Here is a 20,232-nt window from a genome sequence, read left to right as displayed (position 1 = left end):
GTTGTGTTAACTTCTCTTCACTTAGAAAATCAACAAAACATGTAATTTGGCCAATGGTGCCCAAACTTTTGCTTACAAATGTACTTTATAGAGTACATTCATTATAAGAATGCCCACTATGTGAAAGGTCTGGTAAATTTACTTCTGCCTTTTCCCATTTCAATAAAATTATTTCAGTAGAAGGACAGTAAGTTTTTGTTGTTTTTCTTTCCATAATACTTCGGGTTGTTGTGGGTTCAGTTTTTAAGTTGATCTTTTTTTAATTTGCTTTTTTTTCAGATCTTTTTAAACCTTATGAGTGAAAGTGCTCCAAAAGCCCTGTGTAAAACGCAGCCCAGACATAACTGACATTATGCCCACAATCAGTGAGTACCAGCCTCTGCCTGGAGATGGAACCTCAGACAGTCAGTCAATGGATGCAATCTGCCTTTAGCAGATGAGGAACACTTCTAGAGTGAAGTCTGTAACTGCAGTATCTGTCTGCTTCACTTGTCCAAGGTTATAAATAGCAAACCCTTTGCTTCTTGTTGATAAATCATCCCCACCTGATAACTTTGACTCCAGGACCTCCCAGTCCTACTCTCAAAGGTGCCTGGGTTAAAGATGAGCAAATAAAAGACATAATAAGGTTTAATTGAGTGTGTGTATAAGGGCATGTCTGAGCCATTAGAGTGCCACAATGGAACAAACAAATTAGACGTGAAACTATACAGTATGTCCTATTTTCATAAAAAAAGAAAATTGATTTTATTGTGAAATTGGACTTGATGTTTCTTGGAAAGTGCAGTCTCAACCACATAAGTATTTTACCCTCTCCCTTTTTCTGTTTCTGCTTTCTATCAGTTTCCTCCTTTTTCCTGAATCTATCCAGCTCCACTCATATTTATATTTACAGTACTCACCCTTTACCTTTTCCTATAACCTCCAGCACTTTTCTCTGTCAGTTTCATTATTTGTCTGCCTTTCCTGAGCACCTTCTTTCCTATCTAAATCCCTCTTCTATCTTACCATCTTAACCTTAAATGTTTCTATATGTCTCTCAAATCATCCTTTGATTATCTAACTCTGTAAATCTTTCCATCCAGGACTCCATGTGTCAGTACTGAGAACTAAGCTTCATAATGAATGGTGAGATCTCCTTTTTTGATAAAACAAATGTGTTGCCTTGTTCTACCAAGAACAACTGAAATAAAAAATAAAAATAGGTTATGGTGTATGTGGGTTTTAAAAAATTCTATTAGAAATTAGGTTTTTCTATAAAAGGGCCTCTATGATTTATAATAATAATTGCTTACACTTACATAGTGCTTTTCTGGACACTCCACTCAAAGTGCTTTAAAGGTAATGGGGACTCCCTCCACCACCACCACCAATGTGCAACATCCACCTGGATGATGCGACGGCAGCCATAGTGCACCAGAACGCTCACCACACATCAGTTATCAGTGTGGAGGAGAGCAGAATAATGGAGCCAGGTCATAGATAGGGATTATTAGGAGGCCATGATTGGTAAGGGCCAATGGGAAATTTGGCCAGGACACCGGGGTTACACGAGAAATGCCCTGGGAATTTTAATGACCACAGAGAGTCAGGACCTCGGTTTTACGTCTCATCCGAAGGACGGCGCCTGCTATTAGTGGGGAGAACAGAGTAATGAAGCCAATTCATAGATGGGGATTATTATGAGGTCATGATTGGTAAGGGCCAAATAGGAAATTTGGCCAGGGCACCGAGTTACACCCCTACTCTTTTCGAGAAACATCCTGGGATTTTTAATGACCACAGAGAGTCATGACCTTGGTTTTATGTTACATTCGAAGGACAGTGCCTTATTACAGTATAGTGCCCACGTCACTGTACTAGGGCATTAGGACCCACACAGACTGCAGGGCGAGCGCCCCCTGCTGGCCCTCCGAACACCTCTTCCAGGAGGTCTCCCATACAGGGCAAGGCTCACACCTGCTTAACTTCAGTGGGTCACCAGTTGTGGATTGCAGGGTGATATGGCTGCTGACCAATCATTGTTAAATGGGCTCACTAAGTGTCACTAAGTGTAATTAAATTATTGGATAAACGAAAAGTGCATATAAGTGCTAAGTGTCACATGGTTCACAGGTTCATTTGAGTTGCGTAGAGGTCCCACATGGAGCTAGTGGTTGTTAAATTGAAAAAAAAAAAGATTTTTGGTTGGAATGGTTTGAAAACCATTGAATTTTTTTATCTACAGATCCCTGAGATCACTCTAGTGAAGGGTGGGTCAGTTACACAATATTTATTTCTGTTTCTAGATTGGTGTTCTGTTCATGTTGTTAATGAAAAGCCTCAGTGATTTCTGCATTTAATGGAACAGTAAATCCACCCCAGAGCTTCAAAACACCAATCACTATATCAACTTAGGTGCCAATTTAAAGACAATCCCAAATGTATCATGTATGAAATGTTATAGAAATTGATTGTATTTGAAATATTTTATTTAATATGGAATTATTGTTTTAATTTATATTTCATTATGTGTTAATGCATTAAAGTATTATTTGAATGGGTCTTATGACTTAAAGTGAGTAAGACTTTCTTTCTGCTTTTGTGAATGTTTACACAACAGAAATTTATCTAATTTATTCAGGATTAGTCTGCTCCGCTGCAGCTCGGCAATTATGGAAAAACTTCTACAGACAGCCATGCACAAATTAAGTGGATAGGGAGCAGAGAACTACAGAACTAAGTCACACAGAGACAAAGGTTAAGGGGGAAAGCAGTTAATAACCTTCCAGACCTGATAACTTATAGCTGTGTTGGACAGACACTAGAGCTGAAGTTACAGCCAGCTATAGTGTAATGAGAGCAAATAGGAATGACTGGTGTGTCATAGAAGCCATTGGCTTCTTGAACTTGCTCCACGTTCCCTGATTACCTATCATGTTAAATTAATATATTTCTCTTTTCTCCTGAAAAGTCAATATACAGTGAATGCTGGTTACTATGTGTTTGGAACTATATAATCCTGAGTAACCTTTTATTTTTTTTGAACTCCTGTGAAAGCTTTAAACTGGAGACTAAAGAAATCATTCCACTTACTCTTATTACTCTCTTTTTATCATTTATTAAGCTTGTGTAAGGATCTGCATTCTGCTATTTTAGGTTTCGGGACTGATCAATAGTACCACCCAACCTAATACTTTCCTTCAGGCTTCAGTCTTTCCTCCATTCTATCAGAAATAAATTAATATTCTTTAGAAACAACTTTTGGCTTTGACACTTAGTCCTTACCTTCTAAATATATATTCTGTTGTCAGACATAATCAAAAATACAACAGTCTATGATAGTTATCATAACTTTAGAAAATGTTAGTTATATTTATATCTGTCTGTTTCAAGAAATTTGTGTTGATTGCCTGTGTTGTATGCTTCTGTGCTTTCTTTTATAGATAAATCAATAACTTTGATTCCTTTTCTCCTTGTTCTGTCACTCTCATTATTTCCTATAAGTACTATATTTGACAGGTAACTTGACCTGGTGTCAGATTTACAAAGCTGAATTTTACCTGCTGCAGGTTGATGTAAATCACCTTTGACATCATCTAACTGTTGATCTCAGAGTACAAACCCTGATTCCAACATACAAAACAATCAGTGAAAGAGGCTAACTTTACCTTGAATGTACACAGTCTTACAAGCACTTTACATATATAGCATTATCCCACACATTATATAAAAAGTCATTATCTAAATTAAAAGCAAACAAAGATGAAAAAGTAAAATGAAATGCAATTTTAAAAGCAACAAAACATAAACTTAAATTGTAATTGCATACATGAAAACACTATTTTAAGAATGGTTCATTTGATATTGTTCTTCACTGATTGCTTTCTCACTTAAGTTCCAACAGATAGTAATAGGAAATTCAATGGAAGACCTAGTGGGAAAAAATCTGAAAATTGGAAGAGAATGGGTGTCTGAAAATACAGCTCATACCTACCATTTCTATTACTGATGATCATTTCAAAGCAAAGGAGCATGAAATGTTGTGTGTACTGCTTTGAATGAGTTAGAACTCAAATAAAAAGAGATTTCACACAGTGAAAGAATTTAGAATGTAGTAATGTCACTCATCTAGTTATTGGGAAATCACAGCCATACACCATCAAATTTGTCCATCATTCCCACTAAAGTATTTTTCAGGATCATTTTAGCCAAGTAGTTAAGTTTATGTACATTCCATTCTCATTTCCTCCCAGTTACTTATGGTCATTAAGTCCTCCCTATAATTTCTACACATTAGACTTTTTTATATTATCTCATGTATGCAAACAGTACAATATATACAGAACATCAGAACAAATATATTACTTGCTCCTGGAACAGAGTGTCATAAATAAGAATGTCAATAGGTAGGTTGAGGTACAATAGATGCACAAAGCTGTTGTTATGAGGTAAGGTAAAAAGTGCTCTTTTATTTACAGAGTGAAGCAAAATTCATGCTTCCTTCGCCAACCGTGGGTTTTCCAACCATGGAACTCACTCATACACAGTTTCCATATTGAATACCAGTCTTTTCATCACTGGGAAACCTTTACACATAAACAGTTTTGCCCATGAAAAACCTTTAAAAAGCACAAGGCTTTTTAAAATTTTCCATTCTCTCATCTTCCCTCCCTCATATATCTCCCTTGATCACCACTTGTCTCTCCACCCAGCCAGACGTTTTGTTGAGTATTTTTCACATTAGTATACACGTGTGATTTCAGTGCTGTCTTAACTATTTTCAGTTTTACGAGTGCTGTCCCCCGACAAAAGGTGAAGGGGACAGTCCCACAAAAGAAACATTTGCCTCTGCATCAGACTGATGGCAGGACACCCCCAAAATTAGGTTTTCAAAAATTGTAGTAAGAAAAAGTGGAAAATTGGAAATTTTGGAAAGGAAAAGAGTGTCCACCAAAACAAAAAAAATCACTCTACGAGGAAATTAAGTTTAATACAATTCTTTCATGTGAACTTTCAATGACAAATGCCAATTTGTCACTTCAGTTCTTTTGTCATTTTTATGTCTTTGGATTTAAATTAAATAACATCCATTTGACTGTTAATTATATTTTATAATCTTTATATGTTGAAGTATAATAACATTATTTCAATGTTAAAGGCATAAATCTGAATGTTTTGCTAGATATCGTTGAGGGTAACACTAACCACATGTGGGAACCTAACCCTCTATTTCCCATATAGTTAAGTATTTACCTACCATAAAAACTTTTTTGAACTTGGACAAAAACTCTTAAACATAAACAAAAGCCTAAATACCACTTTAAGATTCAAATTCAACTTCTTCAATCTCTGCATATTGATAGCTGGGAACCCAAGCTGATTACCAGTTCCAAAACAAAGTGTCTTTAAAACATTTAACATTAATTTCACCTGTTACCTCATCTGGATGATTGTATATTTCTCTCTTTCTTCTGCTGTGAAGCAGTTTGCCATTTGCTTCATGACCAAGATCATCTCCTTCTTGTAATAAGTGAGACCATCACTGTTTAATTAACTATTGGTTATTTTGATGCTGAAATAATGTTTCATAAACATTTTAAGTGGTTTAATTAAATCCAATTAGTATATATTTTTATTACTACATTATATGATAGATTTTCTAAGCTCTGCAAAAAATCTGAATTATTTAGATAGCATTTTAACATTAGGTAAATTCCCATTGAAAAAAAGCCACCTTTATTACCTAAAAATAGAAATAGAAATCACAATGTTCATGGAAAGCAGAAAACAAATCCAGTATAACTAATTTGCTAAAGATGACTCACCTTGTAGTTTGAGAGAGACATTGTGTAGTTTATTTTCTGGTTTGATTCATGATTAAGAAACTAAAGTCATACTTTAAGACATGGATGCTACATGGACTTGGATAAGAAAATAACATTCAATTTATTTGCTTTCAATTGATTTGGTGCACCACAAGCACATCTACCTAACATGCTCCTGAGGAGGCCGAAGAGAAATAGACAGTCCTAAAACCAAACCTTCTGGGTTTAATAATGTTACACAATACAGTGAATTATTTATGATATCCAAAGAAGCAGGTGAAATTATGAAGGAATTGAAGTATACCAACTGAACAACTGTGCATTAGAATCGTGTCTTGGTTGCAATGGAGATTTGGAAGTGGGGAAAACTGAAACCTGATGGGAAATTTTATTTGTGCATTAAATTGTTTTCTTAACGTTTTCATTAAACATCATAGGACCATATTTTGTTTATTGCTGAAATAATAATGTTATGTTACAGTATAAAAACTGTATAAACAGTATAAAAACACAGAAATTCACACACACACCAGGGCCAATTTTCCCAAATGCCAATAAACCTACCAGTATATCTTTGGATTGTCTTTGGAAGAAACCTGAGCACACACAGAGACCATACAAACTCCATGTAGATACTGCCTCAGGTCTGGAATTGAACCCAGAGCCCTAGGATTGCGAGTAAACAATGCTAAACACTGGAAAACCATGGCACCTGCTGCAATATTCAACATTTAATAATCTCCTCTACCTTTATCATTTTATACCTTTATCATTTTACATTAGGTCGTCTGCTACAGACATGGATTGTGTTTTACTTTCTACAAGTTTCTTTTCACACTGATCATTGATTTTTAATTCTGATCATCTGATACTATAATGTGAGAAGTCATCAGCAAAATACAAGCAATGTCACTACAGTCCGCTACAGGAACTATGCTCTGTAGGTACCTAGATTCTGCTTCTGCTTTCTTTGGGATATCTAGGCTTTTTGCTGCTATTTTAAGTAACAGCTTCAATCTTCTACAAACTACAACAGCCTGGCTGGCATGCAGAAAAACAATAAACAATGCACATATTTTATGAAAAACAATATGAACAATCTACTTTCTTGTAAAATATATTAATTACCTAAGGGGACCTTTATAAATGGTATTATCTTTCCTTGGATATTTAATTTAGACTATGTTTGAAAGAGTAAGCAGTGGGTATCCTAACATTATTTCTTAAAATACAGCTGTAATATAAATTCAAAAGAAAAAATAATGCTTTTGAAGTGATAGTTTGGTGATTAGCATTGCTGATTCAAAATGCTGGGGCTCTGGGCTCAATTCCAGAGCTGGAATGTTACCTGCGTGGCTTTTGTATGTTCCTTTTGTGCTCCTTTGGGTTTCCTCTGGGTGCTCAGGTTTCTTTCCACGGTCCAAAGACATACTGGTAGGTTAATTGGCTTCTGGTAATATTGGCCATAGTGTGAGTGTGTTTGTGTCTGTCTAGCGTGCAATGGACTGGCATCAAATCTAGGTTTTAACCTGCCTTGTGCCTATTGTTTGCTGGGATAGTCTCCCACTCCTCTCCTCTCCACTCCACGACCCTGTATTGGATAAAGCAGTTAGAAAATTGATGGATTGAATTTATAGAAAGCATGTCTAAAGTACTTTAATTACAGTTGCTAATTACTCACATTTGTGGACGTCCAGAAAATGAATAGAATCAATGGAATCATTGGAATCCTATCTATGAATTGGCTTCATTACTCTGTTTTCCTTCCCACTAATAGCTGATGTGTGGTGAGCGTTCTGGCGCACTATGGCTGCTGTCACATCATCCAGGTGGATGCTGCACATTGGTGGTGGTGGAGGGGAGTCCCCATTACCTGTAAAGCACTTTGGGTGGAGTGTCCAGAAAAGCACTATATAAGTGTAAGCGATTATTATGATAAATTATTGTTTAACCATGGAAATACCAAGAATATATTTGTTGGACAAAGTTGGATGAGGATGGTTGAAAAATGTTATGCTTTTCTCTTGGTAAAACGTACCAGGGAGTTCCTCATCCAGTAGGTGATTAATAACATTGAACATGATAATGATATTTAATGTAAAATCAAAGATTATATTTTACATATTTATTTATTGGCTTTTGAATTATTTTCTTAGTACAATTAATGCAATTTATAGCATCCCTTGCAGTGTGTTGCATGCATCGTTCCTTTCAGATAAATGACCCAAACTGTAATATATGATGTTGTGGTTATATATGTAGAGTCAAAGTGTCATGAAAGTGTTCTTTCTGGACCCTATGCAGACAACACAATCTAGGGATGAGTGAGGAAAACACGGGGAAAAAAAGCATGCGGGAGTCTGGAATGTAAACAGGAATGTAAACAGGCGTGTCCATAGTGTGCAGGTGTCCAGGGGGGTGAGTCTGGGGCAAACAATGAGTCCAAAGGGAAATCCAAAAGGGAGGCAAAAGGTCCAAAGCCGGGCAGACCATCCGAGATGAGGACAGACAGGATTAAAAACCGGAGCGGGATCCAGTGAAGGGTCTGGGGGAAAAAGGGGGAATGGGACCAGACGCTCAGATCCTGGACTCGCTTGGTGTGGGAACCAATGCAGAGCCCGGAACAGAGTGGGTGTCTGGCTTTTAAGGTGGGCTGGAAGGAGTCTGGAACAGGGGGCAGGTGCACAAAATCAAGTCCGAAGTGAAAAAGCCGGAGCGCCCTTAAGGGGGAGGGACTATAATCGTGACACAAAGTATTTATAAAACGAAATATGTATGAGATATGAGGCTTATTCTTGCAACTATCTCTTCAGGGGTTAAATCAATTTAAAAAGACAAAATGGCCTTTGATATTACATATTGTTTAATTTAAACATCTGAAACAAAGACATAATCCTAGCAGAATTAAAGATGACAAGAAATGTACTTTGTTTGTGTAGTTATTAGTAGTGTATTTATCTCACAGTCTTATCAAGCTGTTTCATGATGGATTCAAGACAATCAGAATCTGCAATGATATGTGGTAGTATAAAATAGTGAAGGGTATTAGAACTGTGATGTTTTCTTTAATGTTTGTGCTATCTATTAATAAGTAGATTTATAAATGCAGAAGTCACAAAATATAAATGAGATCAAAATTACAGTGATGAAAGCATGCAAGAAATGTAATCTTGCTAATCTTCTGATATACGGCAGAAACTATTATTAAATTATGATTTTAAAAAATGACAGCAAGATCACTAGATTGAACAGAACATATACTGTAGGATTTATATTCAGTGTGTGATCATGTATTAGCAAAATGGATAAAAAGTACACTTCGTGAAAGTAAAGGGTCCTATCACTGGGAAAGAAAACTGCCTTTGCTTGAAGTATTGACAAAATGCAGGAGTTATGACTTTCTTGTATAACCCTTTGCCTAGTGTAAAAAAGTAATGCATGAAGTGTGGATAGGACCAGTGATCCTGGTCTGGGTTATTGCAACCTGGAGAGTGAGTTTATTGGGCCACCTCCATAGATATTGGTGAGGGATAGCCCACATATGCATAAGGTCATACATAAAACAACAATGAAAAGTTCCTTTGAACACCACTATCTATGACTGCCCAGTGACTCAGAGCAAACACACCTATAAACTTGTATACAGTAGTTTCAATACATTTATTCATAACTGCTTTTAGTTGTTAAGAAGCATATGAAGGTAACAATATGGACTTTTAATGGTATCCTGAAGCCACTTCAGTGGTTTGTTAGTCTGGGGAAATCAAATGTCATTTACATGAGTCTGAAAGAAGAATACACATGTAACAGCAGCATTATCACCTTCTGATCTCATCAGACTTCAGACTAGTTAAACAAGGTTGGGTCTAGTCAGTGCAGAAATGAACGATACGTAAGCTACAGATTACTTTTTTAACACCCTTTATTCTATACTGGGCCTTTCATGGTACATCATCTCAAGGCAATGCTAAATAAAACAGTCAAACAGAGGTCACAAGTCTATATAGATTGAAACATTAAAGCACAAACTAAAACAGTGAACTAAACGTAATTCAAAGCTAGAGCATATACTGTAAGTAAGTTTGAAGACTAGATTTCAAAGTACTATCTGATTTAAGATAAAATAGATGATATACGCTCATGCATTTTGTTATGGGTTGAAACCCAAGAAGCTGAGCACTAAATGTGTTAAGATAATGCAAGCACAGCATTCATTTGCAATTATCAAGCCTGGAAAAGACAAAAGTATTAGTTGTATGGGAAGCATTGTGTGAGACATGTATACAGATGCACACAATGCTACAGAGATGAAAAAATCATACACAACACTTATTAACATGATATGAGTAACGACTCCAAGATTACTAAACTAAGTATTTGGACTGATTCCATGACCATCAATAATCAAACAAAGTTTGTGCATATTGAACAGGACGGACTTTTTTATTTTCTTTTTTGATATTCAGGTCTTTTTCCTCGGGGAAATAATTTACAAACCATTTTCACTGGATTGTTAACAGAGACATCTGAATTTCTTAGTACTTTTTTACACTCCCATATCTTTCTTTATAGGAGTAAGAGTGTTAACCCTGATGTACATCCAAAATTCAATTTTGTACTCACAAAATCTGGCTTACTTTTCCCATTACTTAAAATAGTAAATAAATTCCTCACTTCTCCATCTAATCTGATGTGTACTGGGTATGTTTGAAGTAGGTCCCCTCCTACATGTAATACTTTAGAGTACTCTGTGACAGAAGTTAAATGGAAGGAATAGTAATATTTTTTTAAATAACATTAAAACCAAAAAAGTGCATATCACTCACATATTCGCTTGATGGAGACATGCCAGTTTATCAAACTTGTTGTGCTATTCCTTTCTTGAAATTTAACTTACGTGAGCTCTCTTTCTCTACAGATACACTGTACATATGATTACAGCACAGATTAAACCAATATTCCCATGTGTTTTATTACTTAAAACCTAAATGTATTCCCCGGAACAGGAATCCTGCAGTACACAGAGAGAAAAAATAAAAATCTAATTCAAACATAATCCTTAAATCTTTATTATTGTTAAATTTTTTTTAGGCCTCGGATCCAATATTTGTATTTTGACCAACCAGATACGTTAAGAATGCAGAATATCTCAGGAGACACAACATTGCAAGTCATTCACTGTTTTAGCCTAGGAAAGAAGTTAAACATTGTGGATACAAAATTAACTGGATCAATTAATCCATTTAGGTAACAGCCAGAGCAAAAGCAGTAATGTTCTGTGGTGCCTATTTTCTGTAGCAGCTACATTTGACAAATATATATATATATGTAGGTAAAATTGATTATGATAAAAATGTAGCTTTTAAATACTACTGCTTAAACAATAGTCTTGCAGTTCAACCCTTGGGCAAGACCTACAATAACAAAAGTTATTTTAGCAATGACGTTCTATACTAGTTTACTGTAAATTACAATTCGTATACATTCGTATAAATGAATGAAAAGGACTCCTCCAACCATGTCACAACAGAAATAATAAAGATAAACACATTGTAACTGAATTAACTTTGTATCCCCTTAAAAATACCTAAAACTTACACATTAAGCATAACCTGTGTTAAATATACAGTAGGTAACGTGGAGAGTACTTTTATCTGTTAAACTTGGTTGCATTTTATTGTTTCAAATGGAGAGAGGGGCGGGTACATTATTTTAACAAGAGTTTGCATCACTAGTTTCTTCAAGCGGGGTGTGAATTTCTGTTGGTTCAGGAGCGGAGGCAGGGTTGATAGGTGCTAATTGGCTGTCATATGTGGGACTGTTTAAGGGACAAGGTGGGTTCACTTAAGCTTAAAGTGCAGGAGGCAGTGGGGAGTGATATGTTAGAAGTCATCCAGTTAAACTAGCATCTAGACTTCTTCTATATAACGCCTTTATTTTACACAGGAGATAAAATAATATACTAATTTTCGTCCTCGGAACATTTTAAAATGAAATTTGCAAGCCGCTTCAGGTAATTTATCATTTGAATTTAAATATCAACATTGTTTGCCTGCAATGTTTAATTCAAGTTTTGAACCGTTTTTATTGAGGTCTGTTCCTGCTAATAACTGGCGTTGTGTTTTTACTGTTTTCAGAATTGTTATTTCCCTGGTGGTTACCTTTCAGACTGTTCGTTTTGGATTAGGTACGTGATTGCATTCGAGTCACATTCTTTAATATATTCTTGGAAGTACCTAATCGTTTTAAGTATTTAGCCAGGTAATAATCTCGGGCCTATTCTTACAGTGTTACCTATTTCTAGTGTTTTTAAACTGTCCCTTAACTACAACTTTACCGTCATAATTATTTGCAGGTTGTGATGAGCAGGAGTGTGATGCATCTAAACCTGAAAATAATGCGCAAAACGAAGAAAATCTTAAACGGTTTACTGAAATGAATGTTCAGCCGGAGAGACTGAAGAAACGAGATCCTGATTCTGTTGTGCCGTTTGTTGGCCTAACTGGAAGTACGTTTTTCTTCATATGATTTATAAATGTAAAAGTAACAATCAACCAGAACTAGCACGGCCTCATATTGAACTGCATACATTCTCTTTTAATTGAAATGAATAAATATCCTGTATTTTGATTATAATTTATATTGGTTTTAAAAAAAGTTGTAGCTACAATTTGGGGGAAATCGCATTGGAAGGTTCATAAACTTGACCTCAGCTGAGCTTATTGATGTGTGAGTTTTGTTTTCTAAGGCCATATTGTGTACTGTTCTCTCCCTGTGGTCTTCCATTTAATCCCCAAAAAAACAGAACAGACTTACCTAAACAAACAATCAGGCTGTTAGCTTTTATTAGCCTCCGATTTGAAGACTTTAAACCCAGGCAGGAAAGAGGGGAAAAAATGCAGTCATGCTTAAAGAAAATTTGCACCTAATATATCTTTATTTATTTGTTTATATTGCTGCAAATGTTCTTTGGGGTCAGGTGTTGTGGAAAGTGTTCCATCTGATCACCCTTGGTATAGATGTCTTTTATCTGTTTATTCAGTCCACAGTGTAAATTCTGATTTTAATTGGAGTTTTTTCTTCTTCCCTGTAAAGGTGCACAGCTGAGTAGAACTTGTTGTGAAAATGGGGGTACCTGTATTCTTGGAAGCTTTTGTGCTTGCCCAAAGCATTTCAAGGGCAGAAGATGTGAATATGATGAACGTACCAAGTAAAGTTATCTTGAATCCTTTCAACATTAAATTTTCTGTTACACTAAATAATGTTTATAGATTTTCACAAGTTATTCCCCACTTAAAGCAACACGTTTATTTTCAGGAACTGTGGCATCATTCCTCATGGAGAATGGATACAGAAAGGTTGCTCATATTGCCGGTGTATGTATGGAGTTCTTCACTGCTTTCCACTTGTGTTCCAGGATGGCTGTGGTATGTAGAATTCCCCATTCTTGTAGATCTTTAGAAGTGATAAGATGCATTTTTATGAAAATATAATCCATTTCGCATAAAGAGATTTCGAGCTGACTTTGTCTCAAAGGTTTAAATCAAGAACTGATTTTTGTAGTGGTTGTTCAAACATTCATTTGTAAAATGGGTTGTAAATATGTCTCTATTTTTAAAGAAATTTCTTCCATGAACCTATGGCTACAACAGAGTCTTACATTATTATGCTAACTTATCCATTTTAACAATGGTTTTGTTCTAATGTCAAGTCTAACAACCTTTGGGAGCTGGAGCCACTAACCATGGCCTTTTAACCAATTAAGGCTTAGAAATGCAAGTTGCATGTTGTATTGATGTGATTACCTTTGTGTATGTGCTGTTCTGTTATATGCACATACTACACCTCTCAACATCCTTATTAGCATTAGTAAAAACCTGAGATACTTACTGGAGGACTGTTTCCTGAGTAGTACTGTAGTTTCCTTGTCTCACTGTGAAAAGAGTCGAAAAGCTGTTGTTCACACCTCTCTAACCAAGAGAATGGAAGCCTGGTGATGACCATAAGCTTTCTTTCACGATTGCACTCTCTTCATATTCATTTATCTGTGTGGTTGTTTCACTGTTCAAAACACAATGGCCACAACGGCTGAAATTCTTTTTCTCTTTCAGATGAAACGGAGGATGTCTTGTGGTTCCGTTCAAAAGGTTGCAGCATACTGATGTCCATGTACATTGTATTTCTAGGATTACTGATGCATATTCTCATTTGACCTTGCAATTTCTGTGTTGAAATTGCCTTAGTTTGATGACTCTCATCTCCCCTGTCCCTTATAATCAAAGAAGCGTATCTAAAACGCAGGGAAGCAATACCATTTACAATATTTGTATTTTGATCAGTTAGGTAATATTGAAATTCACCTTTCTTCCAGTGAAAGACAAAATTTCCATTGTGTGGAAAAACATATCTGTAAATAAGATGGTTTTATTTTTGGGGGGTTTAAGTGTTTAACTTTAACAGATTTTTTTGCAGTTTTTAATTCCAAAATTTTAAATGTCATGAATAACACGATTCAACATGTATAACAGTTAGCAGACATTCCAGGAAGTATTTTGCCTAACAAAATGGTATACACACAACAGTCAAGTATATCATCAGTACTACATTTGCTTTAGTGTCTTTCTCTGCAAATATGATAAATCATTAAGATGTTTAAGGCAGCCTGCTTCTTGTGTATTTTTACTTTTGAATAAAAGTATTGCTTTAAAACTGCAAACAAAACTGTTAATAGTGATAAGTACCTGTGACCTATTTATAAATTATTCATAATATAAATTATAAAAGACCCAAGCACTTTACTTTAAAAGCCCAGGAACCAACATACCTTTTCTAAGGTTAAGGAATGCTCTGAGGTCTTTATTTAATCATACATAAGCCCATAAACCCACTGCCAGTTGAGAATTGCAAGCATTGGTGGTAGATGTCCCCTGTTTACCAAGGTTTCTGCTTTTAACCATAACAGAACTGCCTTTAAGCAGCAGCAAATTTGGAATTTACAATAGAATAAGTAATCTATCCATTTGTTAGCTGATTAGTCTGTTCAGTGCTCCCAGCTATATTTGTAGCTCTTCATGAAATACATTTACAGAGCAATGCTGGTGTGGCAAAATTAAGTTATTTAATGTTTCATTCATACTCCCTCCAAACAACATCTCCCTTTTCCACTTATTTCCAAAGAAGGCAAATTAAATTAAGCAATGCACATTGAGCTCTGCTTAATGTTAAAATGTAGTTGTAACTCAAACATTCTTTTTCACTTGCTATCAGTGGGGAAAGGGAGTAAGTCTGATAAAGCTTGAATGACCCCCAGTCTTTGGCAAGCATTGTTATTATTAGTGAAACGACTCCTATGCTATTGGCTATATCAAACCTCTTATCTAAGAGGCACAATTAAACTGGCTAATAGTTTACTGATAATCTTGTAGTATAATTCATACCCTGGAGTGGTAAAAGTTAAAATAAAGTGCTTTGGAAGCTTTTTTTGTTACTTTATTCTTATTTAGTTAGCAAAGCTGTGAAACCAGTTTAAATCACAAGCTTTGGCTATGCTTCAGTTTTAGAATAGCTTAATTATTCCAGCCATGAGCAATGTAGATTTGTTTTTTAATATACCACATTTAAAAGTTCTATTGTCTGATCTTTTAATTTTGTGTGTTAATTATACATTGTAAAATATCACATTTAATGAACATAGATTTAATTGGTTTAAGAGTTTTATTCAGCTAAATAATGGCAATGATGCGTGTTGAATTGATACTGGAAGCAGGTAATGAAGTGTGCATCTTAACACAGTTGTATCTGTGGACAATACATGAAAAGTATTTTTGTAGTTCAAGTCTTTGAGTGTTTTCAGTAAACCAAAATTAACAACCTGGCATTTTAGTTGAGAACACATTATAAAGCAAGATTTTAGATTATTTTGAACTGAATCCTTGTATGAATTCAGTCATTGTCTTATACTGACCTTTAATCTACTACTGCCTTGTTTTAAAATAAAATGAGAACAGAGTAAATTTGACACTGGTTAATGTTACAAAGCAGTGTACGTTTAATGGTACATTAAAATAAACTCTGTTGTCTGAATATAGCTTCCAATATATGCACCTAAAGATTATTCCTAATATGGATTTCTAGAGGAATGCTGAGGTAAACAAAACAGAGGTGTCTGCAGTGTTCTTTTCTAATGGAAATGAAGACTATTTAGACTCTTTATGCAAACAGTTGCCAAAAGTACTTGATATGTACTGATACATCCCTGGTTTCCTGCAGTGATCTGCAATGCCCTGTTGAAGCAGCTTCCTGAAACATTAGTGGTCTGTTTAGTCACTGAAATGCAACAAAAAAATCAAAGTAACATGCAGCTCACAGTTCAGTTCCTGTGCATATCTAAGAATTTGGCAAGATAGGACAACTAAGCTGTTTGAGAAAAGGGGGGTATTTGTTCACATATGCTGTGCAACAAAAATCAATGTTTATGCATGTGAACAATCCTAAAATAAAACCAAACTGTAAAAACTGTGCATAAAGTAGAATATCCATGCTTTTGCATTTAACAACTTTTTTGGAGCATGCAAACATTTTATAGTTGTGGATGAATGGTTATTGTATTTCTTTCAGTTTATTTTTTAATATAGAGTACATTAAAATAGATGCCCAGTATTCAGTTTCCTTCAGATCTAATAGTATTTCAGTTGGATTCAGGTCAGATTAATGTGAAGGGCAGTCCAGGATATCAAATTTGTTGCTGACTTGTCTGGGTGTTGGTGTTTTGATTCAGTAACACATTGAAATGGGATGTCAAATAAGTCTACAACTTACAACTGCAGCATTTACATTCAGTCATTTTCTGCTTCTGTAACTGATCTGTTGCTACATTTTCCCACTTTGTGCACTACTGTGTTACTTTTATGCCAATTATGAATGTCATTAGATTCCTTAATACTGTTTTTAAAATAAAATGTTAATGTTTGATATATTTTCTCTGTCAGTATAACAATGTCATGCTGTAATCTATGATACACTTTTATAGTGAATATCACTAGAGAGAAAATTAAATGCAAAATATGTTCAAGTTTATTAAATCACACTGCATTCATTTTAAGTAAAAATTGTTTGTATACCTAGTTTCTTGTGAGAAGGCTTGGTTCACAAATTTTCCTCAGCTATATATAGTTCTACTGCAGATGCTAAGGGACTAATAAGGGTTAAAGACTTAATCCCTGCATCATCAACACAGAGGTGCGGAGTGACTACTGGTTAGTAACTACAAAATTGCTGAAGTCTCTGCTGATCTGGAAAACCTGATAAAGGAAAGGGAAAGCACTAAGTTCATCTTTTTCTAGTCCAAGTCTGAGTGTTTTAAACAAACTTGAAAGCAAGCATATTCCTACAACAGAGCTTCAGCAAAATAAATCAATTTGTGCTATTACAGCATTTTACCCACCATAGGCCAAACAAAATACCAAAAAAGGAAGAATACCAATAAGAACACACAATAACAAAATGGGGGCTTATATCGATGGAGATCAAGACCGACTGTGGCCAAGCCATGAATTCATTAAGTGTATTTTAAATACATTACAAAAGAAACAGATCTTTATGATTGTAAACTGCTTAATAAATCTAATCTCCTGGCTTGAAAGACATGACTTCTGCCCAACAGACAGCAAAGGATGTCAGTGTCTCCTACTCCCTGCTGGGAAGCAGTTCAATAGAATAATTAGAACAAGACTGGACACTGCTAAAAACAAGGCTTTGGAATAGCTTTGAAAATCCTTTACAAAACCAGGAAAGTAAATTATTCCAGAGGATTATCTTACTTTAAGATGCATGAAGTTGTAGTGAGTTCTTTGCCTCTTGTAATTGAGTTATGTAAAAGCAAATGAAACACAAATCCTTTCTCTTGTTGACATGTCTTGAGGACAAACATGATTAAAAGTATAAAATAAAAAATTGCAACAGAGTAAAAAGGGGGAATGGGATGTTTTATATCTTGGAATCCAAAGGCATAAAGATTATTTTTTTTACAGAAAATAACAGATACACTGAACATGCACAGCAATTTATATTTCAGTTTTTCTAATAGTAAATATATACATTCATAATTTCAGAAAAGTCACGATGTTTAGCTGACGGACATTCCACAAACTGCAAAATGTAAGAAAAACATATCAAGTGTTTGTGAATGCCCCAGAATGAAATAATATTGATGTAATATACACTATGTGTATATTATGAAGATGTAATATGCTAAAAATAAAAAAGTGGATGGCACAATTATCATGCCTTTATATATCTCTTATATCTGCCTGTTTATGAGCTTCTAAAACAAGTTATATTTTTTAATAAGAATATGGTCATGGGAGTGTCAAATTTTGTTGGACACATAATTTTTCTTTTTTTTTTTTGCATTAGAACACAGTTCAGCAGCCAAAGAGGTACTCGTTGTGAGGACTAAGAATAGTTTCATTTACAGGAAATCATATATACAAATAGTAGCATAAAGAGTGTCAATACTTTTTATGATTTTAACATATCTATATTGAATAGCTGTAGCAGCAAAGAGGAAGAAAGAATAATTTTTCAGGGTAGCGTGATACACTTACAAGGATTGCTATGCCTCAGTCGATATAGGGAATTTCTTGAAAATGTGACATTTGTTCTTTTTCAACCTTGCTAATAACTGCTATTATTTAGAGGGGTCATGCATTATACAGGTATTTACATAAATAGGCAACTGATTGTTCTTTAATCTCAAACGTATCTGCAGCATATAGTACAAATTCGCTAGTAATTACAATAAAAGTGCACAGGTATTTTGCCAATATTTACTTAAATTTTTAAAACAGGTTATTTCTTTGTTTAATTATTACAGTAGTGAGTTAATGCTTTTTTCAATTTGCCTTAAATCATAACATAATAGCTCCATTATTATTTCTATTAGAAATAGTAATTTACCATGGTATGTCAATTATTCTTTATGACATCCTGAGTATATGTATTCCTTTTAAGCAAGTATAAACATGTTTTAGCCCTATTTTTAAAGAGAACTTAATGAATAACAAGTTAAAAATAGCTTTTCTTTTCACATTTTGAACAATTTAAGGTTTCAGCATCCTTAATCCTGATAGGAAGGAGGTTGATGAGGAACACAGCACATGTAAGTTCCAGTCTTCATATTGGAACAACTAAGATATATGACTTTTGTGATTTTAAGGAATAAATAAGAATTGGAACTCTTGAATTGTGACTCTATTGTGGATGCTTTAAAATCATTTTGAAAAATATGAAGGAACTTGATTACTGTGAGAAGATGCTGAGAAAGACTTATAAACTGGAACAGATTAACTTAATTATGAGGCAAACCAGCTAACAGAGAGATCGAGTAATTGAGACAAAGTCATCAGGACTGGTTTATCATCTCAGAATAAAAAAGCATTAAAATTCACACTTTTACAACCATCTGGATAAAGAGGTGCCTCCTGTTTGTAGTTTTAAATGCATTACTACTTAGTTCCTGCATGTGTTCTGGTTTTAAATGTTGATTCTGAAGAAGTACACTACATTGACTTTGTCAGTGCCTTTGAGGATTTTGTGTGCTCACATTAGGTCCCCAGTAGTCTTCTCTGATCAAGACTAAAAAAGGCAATTTCTTTCAGCCTGTTAGTGGAGGACAAATGCTAAATGCATCTGGTTGCTTTTACTGGACTAAGTCCACGAGAGTAAGTATATTGTTATAATGTTGTGACCAAAATTGTACATAAAATTCTAAATGAGACATGTACATTTCATTTAAATCTTTCTGTCTTTTTTGCTGCTTCTACTGTGTTTACTATTGTGGTGTGAATGGAACAAATAAAGCTTTATTCCATTCTGAAAAGAGAAGAAAAGAAACATAACATTTCAGCTGTGAAGCTTTCTTTGGGCTGACACCTGAAGAAGCCTCCACAGCCAAAATGTTGTTTTTCTTTTCCTCTCTTTTCAGCATGGAATAAACCTTTACTTGTTCCTTTGCAGTCTACGCATGCTGACGCAGCTATCTACTTGAACTATTTTGGTATCATCTGTAAATGAGACTAGTTTAACAAAATCTAGTTTACTGATTCGGAAATTTGAAAGAGCAGTAGTCTTAGTATATATTGTTGTTATACTCCACAAATACATGACGACAATTTGATTATTCTCCCTTATCAATACTTTCTGTTTTCTGTTTATTAACCATTTATCAATCCAAATGCATGTTTTTACACTAATGATTGAAAATTAACATCTTTTTAAAGACCTTTATTAAAAGTCTTTTAAAAAATCTAAATACAACATATCACATGACCTGTTTTTTATCAATTACTGTTGGTGCTTGTTTACATAAATCTAAAAAAATCATCATGCAACTGATTCCTTTCCCCAAGTCCATGTTGACTATTAC

General features: G+C 34.8%; 1 protein-coding gene across 1 annotated transcript; it reads left to right on the top strand.

Moving 5' to 3' along the window:
• Positions 1-11,642: 11,642 nt before the first annotated feature.
• tdgf1 (teratocarcinoma-derived growth factor 1) lies at positions 11,643-16,325 on the top strand. The gene is made up of 6 exons (XM_015337015.2): positions 11,643-11,820; positions 11,945-11,994; positions 12,163-12,315; positions 12,903-13,017; positions 13,125-13,234; positions 13,919-16,325. The coding sequence occupies exons 1-6, from the start codon at positions 11,798-11,800 to the stop codon at positions 14,017-14,019; spliced, it is 552 nt and encodes a 183-aa protein (XP_015192501.1). The 5' UTR covers positions 11,643-11,797; the 3' UTR covers positions 14,020-16,325.
• The last annotated feature ends 3,907 nt before the right edge of the window (positions 16,326-20,232 follow it).

This window comes from Lepisosteus oculatus, chromosome 3 (assembly GCF_040954835.1).
Source record: "Lepisosteus oculatus isolate fLepOcu1 chromosome 3, fLepOcu1.hap2, whole genome shotgun sequence".
NCBI lineage: Eukaryota > Metazoa > Chordata > Actinopteri > Semionotiformes > Lepisosteidae > Lepisosteus > Lepisosteus oculatus.
This window is presented reverse-complemented; position numbering and strand designations above follow the sequence as displayed.